Below are 13108 nucleotides of genomic sequence, written 5' to 3'. Positions count from 1 at the left end.
CAGCAGGACGGAAGTTTTTTTAGCCTACCTGACCTAAGAAAACGCTGACTGAAAATTACAGCTAATAAAAGGTTGTCTACTACTAGTAAAAGCATGGGTTGTTCGGATCCTGGATTGTGCTTTTTTGAAAGGTAATTATCTGTTATACCCTCGCTGTGGTACAGTCAAGATTTGACCGGGGAGAGGGAGAAGAGGCAGCGATGGATGATTTTCAGTTCATGCTCACGTCTATTTCAGTTTTTGCAATCCATGAGCACTACACTGTGGAGTAGCTGTTAGTTACATTGGTATCTGGTCACTGCAAGCTGGTCAATTAGCTGGTCCATTTAACTCCAGTTAGCCGGTATCCAAATTCCACACAGCTTCTTTTTCCTATTACCCATGGCATATAATGAACCCGGGTGCATCTGCAAATATGCGAACAAAGTAGGTTTTCCAGTGAAGTTGTCCGCTCCTTTTGTTAAAGGAAGGGGCAGCTTCATTGGAAGAAGCCAAAGCGAAGCGGAAGAGAGCAGAAGCGAGCAATGGAGCTTCCATGGGGAATGCTGCTGCTGCTGGTCCTCTCCGTCTCCTCCTCGTCCTCCTCCTCCGCGGCTGTTGCCACACTCGCAGTCAGTGCTCCGCCCCCAGCTCCTGCGCCTCGCCATGCTCAAGACGCTGAAGGTAAACAGCACCGCCTGATGCCGTCTCATCTCACTACGCTTATCCATCTCGTTCCTGTCGCCGCCATTGTCTCGATTCTTTTAGATCTGCATTCCGTGCTGAAAATGCAGTACGCTTAGGATTGTATAGGTTTGATCTATTAAGAGGAAGCAGAGAATGGGCTAAAGTTATTGCTCCATTTCAGTTTGTGGTTCTAGTTCTTTCACTGTTCTATACTTGCAAGCAGGTTTTAATATTTCCAGGCACAAAACCTCCAGCTTACCTTTACAGATAACTGTGCAGGAGAGCAAACTGTTCTAGGAGTACTACATTTTAATTCATCATCTGTTACCTTTCTCTATCCGTCAGTTCTCATTTGGTTTTTCCTGTTCTTGCATCGTCCCAAAATGTTGTGATTATTTTGGAAGATTAGAAGAAATAGTTTTTGCGAGTGTAGAAGAACTAGCGAAAGATCTGAATTTTTTTTTTGTTCACGTTTGCGTGCTGGCCCAGGCCTGCTCATCAACGGCAACTTCGAGACGGCGCCGAGGAAGCTGAACAAGACCCTCATCGTGGGCCGCCACTCGCTGCCGGGGTGGACGCTGCGCGGCCACGTCGAGTACGTCTCCGGCGGGCCGCAGCCCGGGGGCATGTTCTTCGCGGTGCCGCATGGCGTGCACGCGCTCCGCCTCGGCAGCCGCGCGTCGGCGTCGCAGAACGTGACGGTGCGCCCCGGCGCGCTCTACGCGCTCACGTTCGCGGCCACGCGTACGTGCGCGCAGGACGAGAACCTCCGCATCGCGGTGGCGCCGTCGCTCTCGGCCCCCGCCGACGTCGCCGTCCGCACGCTCTACAGCGGCGCCTCCGCCGACACCTGGGCCTGGGGCTTCCGCGCCTCCTCCCCTGTCGCGCAGGTCACCTTCGCCAACCCCGGCGTCCAGGAGGACCCCGCGTGCGGCCCGCTGCTCGACGCCGTCGCCATCAAGGAGCTGCCCACGCCGTACCCGACCAAAGGTAACCGGAATGGATCTTCTTCTCTTTCAGGAACGAATGCCTCTGCAGATAATATCTGAACAATGAAGCCCCCATGATCCCGTGCTTGATAATGGCATTTTTTTTTTTGCAGACAACCTGATCAAGAACGCCGGCTTCGAGATCGGGCCGCAGGTGTTCAAGAACTCGTCGGTGGGCGTCCTCCTGCCGCCGAAGCAGAAGGACACGACGTCGCCGCTCCCGGGATGGATCATCGAGTCGCTTAAGGCGGTGCGCTTCATCGACGCGGCGCACTTCTCGGTCCCCGAGGGGCAGTACGCCGTGGAGCTGGTGGCGGGACGCGAGAGCGCCATCGCGCAGGTGATCCGCACGGTCCCCAACCGCGCCTACAACCTGTCCTTCGCCGTCGGCGACGCCAAGAACGGCTGCCACGGGTCCATGCTGGTGGAGGCGTTCGCCGGCAACGTGACGCAGAAGGTGCCGTTCGAGTCCGCCGGGAAGGGCGCGTTCAAGGCGGCGGGGTTCAGGTTCGTGGCGAGCGGCGTCAGAACCCGGCTCACCTTCTACAGCTCCTACTACCACACCAAGGCCAGCGACGGCGTTTCGCTCTGCGGCCCCGTGCTGGATCAGGTCAAAGTCGTGCCCCTCCCCGTGAAGGCGTAGGCGGCGGATTTAGTAGCTCGCTGGTCGGACGGAGGAAATCGTGCGAGCTCCGGCGATCTGCTTGTCGTGTGTTTCTGTGCTGGTAATTTGGCATGGTGTGGATTGTGAGAACTGAGAACTAGTACCTCTCCAATCGCGTTCTGCGGAACACTTTGCATGCCTGCCTTTGGATGTAATGCAATCTTGTGAAATTTGGTTGCCTATCCTGTTGGCTTAGAATTGAAGTGGAGCTATCCATTGCTCTTGGCATGAATCCTGAAGCAGAAATGCCGTTGTCACTGCAAGCGAAGAAGCGTCCCTCCGTGACAGACGACGGATGCTTTCAGCGGCAGATTGTCACGCTCGACGCTGAGGTGCCAGTTCGTGAGTCGTTCACTCGTCAGGTGTGGACGCTGGGTGGATGCAGCTACTCAAGCACGACACAGGCACACAGCCGATGACTCGGTTCGCCATGGCGCTCGTGCAGTAAGTAGATCATCGCGCATCGACAAGCTCTCTGTTGCCGTGTGTTGCGTCCGCTGTCCGTCGAGGAATGAAGGCCCAACCATAACATGGGTCTTGCAGCCCAACAAAAGACATGAGACGCACAGCCCAGAAAGAGGTAGTTGTAGAGTCCAGTTGAATCAATGGACCGTCTAAGCTTTTTGCGCTAGTTACGATGGTGAAAACAGGAAACAGAAAAATCTATACCCACCAGGATCCTGTAACTCGTTAACAGAGTGATCCTTTGAATGCAACCGAACGAGATCTAACATGGGTGTTTGAGAGATAAGGGCTAAATTTTAACCTTGCCATATTGGATGTTCGGATGCTAATTAGGATGACTAAATATGAGCTAATTACAAAATTAATAGCAGAACTCTTAGGCTAAATCGTGAGACGAATCTATTAAGCCTAATTAATCTATCATTACCGAATGGTTACTGTAGCACCACATTGTCAAATCATGGACTAATTAGGTTTAATAGATTCGTCTCACGATTTAGCCTAGGGGTTGTGCAATTAGTTTTGTAACTAACCAATATTTAATACTCCTAATTAGTGTCCAAACATCCGATGTGACCAATATTTAATACTCCTAATTAGTGTCCAAACATCCGATGTGACAGGGGTTAAATTTTAGCCGTGTGCCAAACACCCCCTTATTGTACTATTATTAAACCTGAGCATCTCCAACAGTCTCCCAATAAATATTTTTTAATAATTAACTAAATATGGATATTCCAATATCACTTTCATTATTATTGGGAGAGTTACTTTTGCAGTCTCCCAATAATCTCATCCCAATCCAACTGTCGAGAGAGTCAGAACTTCTCCTTTATTTAGAGAGAGTTGGGATCAATTATTGGGTTGTCCCAATAATTATTGGAAAAGGGGAAAGATAAATGAAGACTGCTGGAACACTATTTTCTTATCAACTCTCCAATATGGTAGTTGGATTGGGTAAAAGGAGACTGCTGGAGATGCTCCTAGCTTCATTTAAAAAAAACAGCAACAAAACAAAAACCTTTTGTTTAGCTTTGTGTACTAGGTCCAGTTCCTGCATATATTTCTAAAAATTAAACAAATGAAGTGAATACAGAGGTAACTTAAGCAGCATGCAATTCGAGGTTTGGACGAGATATATATAGAAAATCCATTTTCATATGATGAAATACAGTATATATCCCCATCTCAAAGACAAAAAGGCAGCTGCATATGTGTGCTCGATTAACAAGCCAATAATCTAGCAGAAGCAGGCAGCAGCACAGATGGCCGGATTCCAAACCTGGAGTAAGATGTATTATCTAGCTAACTAACCAAATGCAAAGCATGGACGAAGAATTATTCCAAACTAACTAACTACCAAATCCAAACTAGCTAGTCTTCGTCCATTATTATTGTATATTATTCCATGGAGGGAAATGATCGATGGGCCGATCAAAGGTGCTCGAGGTTGGAGATGCCGAGGAACGCCATGATGGGCCCCTGGAGCAGCTGCATGACGGCCCTCCACCCGGCGTGCGTGGGGTGCACGAGGTCCCAGTAGAAGTACTCTTCCGGGTGGTCGCAGAGCGAGTAGCCGCCGTCGAGGCCGCAGTAGCCGCCGTCGCCGGTGCCCTCGCAGCAGGGGCGGAGGAGCTCCGTGAACTTCCCCGCGTACAGCGCCGAGCCCTCCTTGGGCGCCACCAGGTCCGTCACGATGCTGTTCACGTCCAGCAGCATCACGTCCTACTCGCCGCCCAGCCGGTCCCGGAGCGCCGCGTTGTGCTTGTCGGAGTTCGCGTTGCCGTCGCCGTCGCACGAGCTGTAGTCGGAGAGCCTGGCCAGCCACGGCGAGCACCCGAACGGGGGCACCGTGTTCACCAGCACCTTAGTCACGCCCAGGTCCTGCAGCTGCGACACCACGCTCGCAAGCTCATCCACCACCTTCGCCACCTGATCGTCCAAGTTCTGTATATGGCATAGATACACATATGAGATCTAGTACTTGTATATATAATAAATGATTAGATGAGATCGAATGATGTTGGATCGGCTCATCACGAACGTCCTGGCTGGTGTAGTCATTGCCGGAGTAGGCGACGAGCGCCACCGACTCCTTGAAGTCGCGGTCGTCGACCAGGCCGTCCCTGACCAGGTTCCTGAGCTGCTGGACCTGCGCGCTGATGTTGAGCACGCCCCCCGTCACATCCAGCGCGGCGGCGCCGGCGACGGCGAAGTTCAAGCCGGACGCGTCGATGCCGTTGTCCCAGTCGTCGCCCGTGTAGGGCGGAGGGGACTCGCTGTGGCCCATGATCTTGGCCAGGAAGTCCGACTGCACCAGGCCGTCGGAGAAGCGGCCGGTCGGCTTCCTGCCGTGGGCCGTGTCCACATGCCGAACGGTTGGTGCCACGCGACGGAGTCCGAGTCGCCGTTGCCGTCGTCGGCGAAGTCGTCCCCGAACACGAACAGCTTGTGCGTCCGATAGGCCGCCTTGGGGCTATGGTGATGACGGTGCCGCCGGGACTCCGCCACACGGCCTACGACAACACACGTACGATGCAACACATGCATGAGATAAGAATGGAATATATACTCACTAGTGTGACAGACATCAGAGCTGAGATAATGCTGATTGCTTACAATTGAGGAGGAGGAGGACGAAGCAGGCGGCGGCGAAAAGCTTCATGGTCGAGGACGACGATGATAAACAAGATGATCGGAGAAGGAACAAGATGGTTGGAGACGGTTTGGCTGATGCGTGCTCTCAATAGAGGTCGTGGCCCTCTATTTATAGAGCTAACTGGTACCAGATGATGATAGATCCAACCAATTATCATCCAAGTGATCGATAGGATCATAACGGCCTTCTCCTCCAACTATTTTTTTTGTTCGAGGAAATCAAAACGGCGCCGCACCGGGAAAATCCAGGGGCCTATGTTTTTTTTCTGTTTAAATTCAACAGCAGCCACAACTTGCTTCCCGGGGCTCCGGGTCCGTGGGCGTGTGGCGACTGAATAAAGAAGGAGAGAGGCCCATCATCAGCATTCCTGCTTCTAAGGCCTGGTTATTATCGGCCCGTCCAGCAGCAGGCGCGACGCGACACGCAACCTCGAAAGCTACTACATGACAATAAACGGGCCTCTAAACTCCATTTCTGGCCCATGTCTCAGCCCACGGCCTTACCGCACCGTATCCTCGAACCCTAGCTCCACCCCCTCCAGATAAATAGCTACTCTCCTCCAGCTCGTGCACTCTTCGCGCCGCCGCAGCCTCCAAACCCTCATCCCCCTCACTCACCGGAGCGCCGCAGCCCCCACCACCCCCACCCTTCACCCAATCATGGCGGAGCGCGGCGGCGAGCGCGGTGGCGAGCGCGGCGGGTTCGGCCGGGGCTTCGGCCGCGGTGGCCGCGGCGACCGTGGCGGGCGCCGTGGTGGCCGGCGCGGCCCGCGCCAGGAGGAGGAGAAGTGGGTCCCCGTCACCAAGCTCGGCCGCCTCGTGAAGGAGAACAAGTTCAGCAAGATCGAGGAGATCTACCTCCACTCGCTCCCCGTCAAGGAGCACCAGATCGTGGAGACCCTCGTCCCGGGGCTCAAGGACGAGGTCATGAAGATCACGCCCGTGCAGAAGCAGACCCGCGCCGGGCAGCGCACCCGCTTCAAGGCCTTCGTCGTTGTCGGCGACAACGACGGCCACGTCGGGCTCGGCGTCAAGTGCGCCAAGGAGGTGGCCACCGCCATCCGCGGCGCCATCATCCTCGCCAAGCTCTCCGTCGTGCCCGTCAGGAGGGGGTACTGGGGCAACAAGATTGGCCAGCCGCACACCGTGCCCTGCAAGGTCACCGGCAAGTGCGGCTCCGTCACCGTGCGCATGGTGCCCGCGCCCAGGGGTTCCGGCATCGTCGCTGCGCGCGTGCCCAAGAAGGTGCTGCAGTTCGCTGGCATTGAAGACGTCTTCACCTCGTCCCGTGGCTCCACCAAGACCCTCGGCAACTTCGTGAAGGTACTACAATAAGATCTGCATATTGTACTATAAATGCTCGTATGATTCTAGACCTTTGCAATGCTTTTACTTAGGACTGTGTAATTGATGCTCTGATAGGCCAGTATGCGTAGCAGTGTTGATGCTTCAATAGTGCAAAATGTTGATTGGTGTGCTTTTGTTAGCATGTGATCTTTGGTTTATGTATATACTAGTTGTTTACAATGTGTTAGAAGTACTGTCACGTTATTGGCTAGGGATCTATAAACTTGCTAGTTCAGAATGTGTTGCTTGTATAGCAGTTTTAGTGCTTGTAGTCTATGGAGATGCTCACTAATGTGTGATCAATTTTGACATTGTGGTGCTATGAATCTATGATTAATATAATTCAGATTATGGTTCTATTCCATAACTCCCATGTACATGATGAAATTTCAGGCAGGCTAGACATTTCTTGGTTCCTTGCTTTTTTTTAGGAGATAGGTCAGGCTGAATAGCATTTTGTTGTTTCTCACAATCTTTTGCTTATTGACACCCTAGGTTACGTGAAACTAACTTTAAGCTGTTTGTTATGTTTCAAGATACATTTGTATGGGGTGTTTCTATTTACATTGTAGTTCAAAATCCTGACTCATTAGAAGCAATTCAACTTTATCCTGAATTCCCAGCTTGTCTTTGTATATGAATATATTAATTATCTTGTACAATTTATGTCATCTGCTCTTGTTGATGCCTGTTTGGTGCCATTTGTAAGTGTTTCATCTGGTTATGTGCAGGCAACCTTTGACTGCCTGATGAAGACCTACGGTTTCCTTACACCTGAGTTCTGGAGGGAGACCAAGTTCACCAAGACTCCGTTCCAGGAGTTCACTGACCTCCTGGCAAAGCCCAAGGGTCTTATGCTTGAGGCCCCCACTGAGACAGTAGAGGCTTAGGATGCTGGAGTAAAGAGTTCTACTCTTCGGGAGTTGTCTAATGCACTTTCTATATAGTTAAGAACTGTGGGAATCAACTTTGGGTTTTGCTTTGCCTGGATGTTGCTATTTGCTGTCAAGTTTTGGATTATGGTACTATGCTACTACTTTTATCAGTGAATGCTACATAATTATCTGCCGGTCAGTCTTCTCATGGTGAAAGATTTTTTAGATGGCTGCATAGTCTCTGGAGGAATCTTGAATTGTTGACAGCCTTGTTTAAGTGCCATTGTGCTATGAATGTGTTTCCCGTCCTTGCTAGGGAGTATTTACTCTTGCCTTTTTAGCTTAATTTGAGCCAGCGCTGATGTCTGGCTGCCTATTGTACCATCGTTTATTGCCTGCGCTATACTGCTGTATTGATAATGTTTCTGTATTCTGTTCTCAATCTGGAATTTTTTATGCTTCTGTGGTGCTGCAAATCTTTTTGTGCTGCTGCACTTTGATCCTTTTTTTTAAATTAGAATGTACTCGGTTAGATTTGGCTCTTACCTGGATTCCACTAAATTTTTATGGGTTACAGTACTATATCAGTTGTTTTAATTTGAACGCCACACAACTGACATGAATAATCTTTTTTTGGGTGAGTTTTCCTTGAGAGTTGGCATGTGCATTTGAGTGATATATGTTTGAGAAAATTCTCTATGTGACATCGTTAAAGGCTACCTTTTTTGACACTATAAATTTTTAACTTATTTGATACTCCTTTTTTGACACTATAAGTTTTTAACTTATTTGATACTCGATCTAAATTTCATGCCCTTTTCGACACTTCCGTCCAATCCGTCGGATGATTCTGTTAAGTTCCCATATAAGCCTGATTGAATGGACGAAAATGCCCTCCACATCAGCTCCTAACGCTGGTTTATCCCGTGAAAAAAAAAACTGGCTGGCTCTTTCTCCTACATCCCGTATTCCCGTGTTCTCCCCACGACGCTACCCATCCCTATATGGAAACCACGGTGACAGGTGAGGCACCGGTTTATTATCATTATCGCATATTATCATTATCGTCTGGACAATTAGACAGCCAACCTGTAATCGCAACGATTCAATTGCAAGAGCGGAGCTCTACCAACTGAGCTATATCCTCCCCCGAGCCAAGTGGAGTATGCATCCCTAGATGGAAACAACGGCGGCGGCGGTGGCTACGGCACCGTCTTGTGCACTTGGGCGTGATTGATTCCCCTCCCCGCACCGTATGCCTGCACCCCCTCATTCACTCCACCCCTTCCATCCCAAATTCCTCCATTCGTCAAAAACGACATTCCCTCACGAGCCGTGATGGCACGGTGGTAAGTGCACAGGACCCATATGACATACACCCAAAACTCTCATCCATACATACAACCAAACACAATTCCGTCTCATACTAGACCAATAATAAACACAATAAAACACAGCTGGGTGTAAGTGTACTGTTTCAGCCTGGCTCCCGTGAGCCTGGGCTGGTCCTCCGTCCTGACTTCCCGTGCCCGAAGCAACCAATCACGTCCTACATAGACGGAGAGGATGGTGCGGGAGCAGTCGCGGCTCCAAGCGCGAAGCGCGCGGCACAAGGGCGATGATGGCCGCGGAGGCCGGTCTACGCACGGGAATGGGTGTGGAGCCTCTATGGTGAGGCCCGCGTGCTCGATGCCGTGGACCTGCAGCTCGGCTGGGCAGCGAGCTTGAGGAGGGCAACATGCGGCGGGTGCTACCTGGTGGGGCTGGCGTGCTCGAGTCCTGAGCCAGCGCTGCGGTTTGGAATGCGCGCAGTGCAGATGCTGAGCGGCAAGGCAGACCTGTTGCTCGTGCCGGCGGCGTGGCCGTCCATGAGTTTCAGCCCCAACCACCAGTTGCTGCTGAGCCTGCACGGACTTGCTGAGCTAGTCGTTGATGACCAGAATGCTGCAGAGGGGCGGCAGGACATCGGATTCAGCAGCACCAGCTCGTATGGCTAGCTAGAGTTCCTCTTCCTTGTCGTTGATGACCTTCGAGTACATGGATCAGCAGCATCGGACTCCAAAGTCCAACTATATTAAAAAATCACATTAGGACCACATTAGGATTATAAATAATATGAAATAAGCTAGTCAAGAGTAGCTTATTTCAGATTATTTGTGACTCTATGATAGTCTTTTACCCTATTATCTTTGAACCATAATCTAACTTATATAATCTAGAGGGGAACAGACAGGACCTAAATTTTTTTTTCTGAAAATTAAATTGCTTGCTAGAAAGCATTTTATAAATACACACACATTATTTATGAAATATGCATGGCAAACTGCCTTGATCTTGTGCATATAGTTTTGGACTTTCGGTCTTGCTAAGGGGCAAAATAGTCATTTTAACACCCACTTAACACCATTAATGCTAAAAAGAGATAGTAGTGTCAAATAAGGAACCAAAGTTAGATATCGTGTCAAATAAGTTGTTCAAAATTTTTAGTGTAAAAAAGGAAAGTAATCATTTTACCAATGTCAAATATGGAATTTTCTCTTTAAACAAGATCAATATAGTTTGTGTGTGGAATGCAGAGACATTTCTCTTAGTTGGTAGTGCTTGGTGCTTCTATCTGCTGACAGGGAGAAATGAAATCAATTAGTGATGTGCCGAATAATCATTGAGAAGAGCAGATATTTTATTTGATGATAGGCCCAACATTTTATATGGATTTGTGTATATGCAGTACAAGGAAGCAAAAAATGCGATCGACTACCCTTGTAAAAGGGTAAAGAAGAATTGACATTTCAGAAACCTTTCTGCCCCCTCCTTTAAAAATCCAATGTACAAATTGATGATATGCCAGAAGAAGAAAAGAATAATATCAGAAATACTCCCTGGAAGGTTAGTTGATGATAAAATCCAATGTACACTATAAATATAAAAGGAGAAAATACTTCTATATTTAATTTTAAGGACGACGATGATACGTAGCTGCAAATACTTCTATGTTGCTGCACCAATTTACTTTACGATAAGTCAAAACAGAAATATGGGAAGAAAATAGTGGCCGCCGAACTTGGCCTTATAAAGACCAGGCACAAACTTGCCTGAACATAATCAAAAGAATTGGCTAACTCTAACAGACTCCGATTCTGGCTAATTCTAACAGGCTGACTCCGTCTACACAACCAACACAGCTAGGATTACACTAACAACCAGGCATCTGAAAGAAAGTAACAAAGATGAGATTAGCCTTCAATCATATTTTATTAAAATCAGGAAAAAACAACAAACATGTATATCCAATATATGATTAGCACATCAACATCAGGTTAATCTAGATATATGATTAGGAAATCAATTATCAGACTAATATATTTGTATACTTAGCATGCTTAAACACATAGGTTCGTTACAAAATCAAGCTAATTTGTCCTTGTAGCAAGAAAAAAATAACCAAATTAACTAAGATCTATCAAAAGAACAAGTCCACTGAAGCTTTCAGCTTCATATCAAGAAAACTATGAACACAAATCTATGAATCCTCCATTTTGAGGATTCATTGTTGCAAATCTTTGAACACACTGAACAAATATGCCACTTTCATCATCATAGGCTTTTCAGATCTATGAACATGAAATAATTTTAGAAACATTAACCTCAATGAACAACTGAATAGTCCTCCTGTCCTATGTTGCATAACACTTACCTTTCTTTGCCCTTTATATAACTGCATGCTTCGAACCTAAATTTGCCTCTCCAGCGCATTTGTCACCTATTTTTTGAGAGATTAAAGGTAGGGAAAAAAAATAAGTGATTGATCATGGAAGCAGTTCCTACATCACGGACCTGGCCAGGTGGGGCGGCCTCATGGGCGCCGGCCACGACTACTACGAGCGCGGGCACGTGGACATCTTCAGCGGCCGGGGGCCCTGCCTGCCGCCCCCGCCGTGCAGGATGAACCTGACCTCCGACGGCTCCGTCCCTGGCCCTGCCTGCCGTCCCCGCCGTGCGGGATGAACCTGACATCTTTCCGATTTCGGATCTCTCGAAACTTAGAATTGAGACGCTTTGGATCTAAATGAAAATGCAACCTCTCTCCCCAGTTGACCCGTCGATTTTATCCAAGCCCTGGAATAACGGACTGATTGAATAAACAAATGCCACTAAAAATTCTGCCTCGGTCGTCTGTTGTTGCTTCATCGGTTTTGCGCTCACCGAACAAGAATCGAACTTTTTGCACGTCGTCACGTCATCGACGAAACGTGAAACCAGTAGCCGAGCTGTCAGTGGCAGGAGAGAGGGATGAACTTTAGGTGGCGCTCCGGGGTCGGTGGAGCTCGGAGCGGAGGAGTCGCAGTGAGGAAAAAGATGATGGCAAGAGGTTGAAGATGATATTTACAGTCGGGTCCCATGCTTCAGTGGCAGGAGAGAGGGGATGAGATGGCTAACATGTTGAGGGTAGGGGTAGCGTGGTCATTCCACGACTGATCCACGCTGGCATGAGTAGGTGGCACGCCACGTCAGCAAAAGTGGTAATTTTGTTGCTTCTTTTGTTTGAGGATGGTAAATATGTAGGAGCAACCGTAAGATAGCTTTTTGGCTTTTAATAGATGCCAACTGTAAGAATTAAATATCACGAGAAGAATGGGGAAGGCCCGATCGGACGTGTATCGTAGGGCTGGGGCGGCGGGGGTGTTTTTGGAAAACCGACGGCGGTCATTCTTTTGTAAATTTGACATGATTTTTTAATTTTCTCTTCTTTAGGTCCCAAGGTATCGGTCGCAAAAGAAACGAGCGTGTTTACTTTAGCTGAAGGACTATCGTGGACCTACAATCGATTAAGAAAACGGTGAAGGACCTTTTTGAAAAATTACATGCGCCCGTGACAACTTTTGACAGGCTTCAGAAGGCCGGATTGTGGTAAATCGAATGGTGCGGGAAAAAATGGCGACGTGCTCGGGCCTGGGGTCGCAACAGGACCCCCGGAAGAAGGGGTGTTGATTTGATTTGTTTCCTTTCCGTCTCCAATGAGAGGAGAGGCTATGCCATGTGGGTCCAAGGAGTATTAAAGAGATTAGGCAGAAGCTTTACTTGATTTAATATTATATATATTCATATTATATATATAATATACTAGGTAAAGACTAAATACTAGCCGGAAAAGACCGCGAGGAGCCGTTCGTATAGATCTGGTAATAAGAGGTCAAGCAAAAGGGGACAGATGGGCCGAACTGATGCTGGCCCAATAACGGTTCGCCGTCACCCAAAGTCAGTCCAACGCGACCTCAGAGCCCGATAATAAGCAGACTCATTATCGACTACTGAATATTATGGCACGAATCAACTCGATTACGGGTTTTTGAAACGACGTACAAAAATTTGCTTTATTAGCCGGAAAAGAGCTCAAGGGACCGTTCGTATTGAGCGCTTCCCCTTATTTCGTTTAACTCAATCCA

General features: G+C 48.7%; 3 protein-coding genes across 3 annotated transcripts; 2 read left to right on the top strand and 1 right to left on the bottom strand.

Annotated features, from left to right (window-relative positions):
- Positions 1-421: 421 nt before the first annotated feature.
- Positions 422-2551, top strand: LOC101768647. The gene is made up of 3 exons (XM_004981289.2): positions 422-663; positions 1156-1656; positions 1769-2551. The coding sequence occupies exons 1-3, from the start codon at positions 525-527 to the stop codon at positions 2296-2298; spliced, it is 1170 nt and encodes a 389-aa protein (XP_004981346.1). The 5' UTR covers positions 422-524; the 3' UTR covers positions 2299-2551.
- Positions 2552-4509: 1958 nt separating this feature from the next.
- Positions 4510-5449, bottom strand: LOC101782148 (GDSL esterase/lipase At5g03610). Its single transcript, XM_004986112.1, has 4 exons — positions 5404-5449; positions 5174-5300; positions 4829-5132; positions 4510-4731 (listed from the first exon to the last, which is right to left on the bottom strand). Exons 1-4 carry the CDS (start codon positions 5447-5449, stop codon positions 4510-4512), a joined length of 699 nt encoding a protein of 232 aa, XP_004986169.1.
- A 576-nt stretch (positions 5450-6025) lies between these two features.
- On the top strand, positions 6026-8090 carry LOC101768239 (40S ribosomal protein S2-3). The gene is made up of 2 exons (XM_004981288.3): positions 6026-6765; positions 7521-8090. Exons 1-2 carry the CDS (start codon positions 6103-6105, stop codon positions 7677-7679), a joined length of 822 nt encoding a protein of 273 aa, XP_004981345.1. The 5' UTR covers positions 6026-6102; the 3' UTR covers positions 7680-8090.
- The last annotated feature ends 5018 nt before the right edge of the window (positions 8091-13108 follow it).

This window comes from Setaria italica, chromosome IX, assembly GCF_000263155.2.
Source record: "Setaria italica strain Yugu1 chromosome IX, Setaria_italica_v2.0, whole genome shotgun sequence".
Taxonomy (NCBI): Eukaryota; Viridiplantae; Streptophyta; class Magnoliopsida; order Poales; family Poaceae; genus Setaria; species Setaria italica.
Note: the sequence above shows the minus strand (reverse complement) of the source record. Positions and strands in the feature narration are given on the sequence as shown.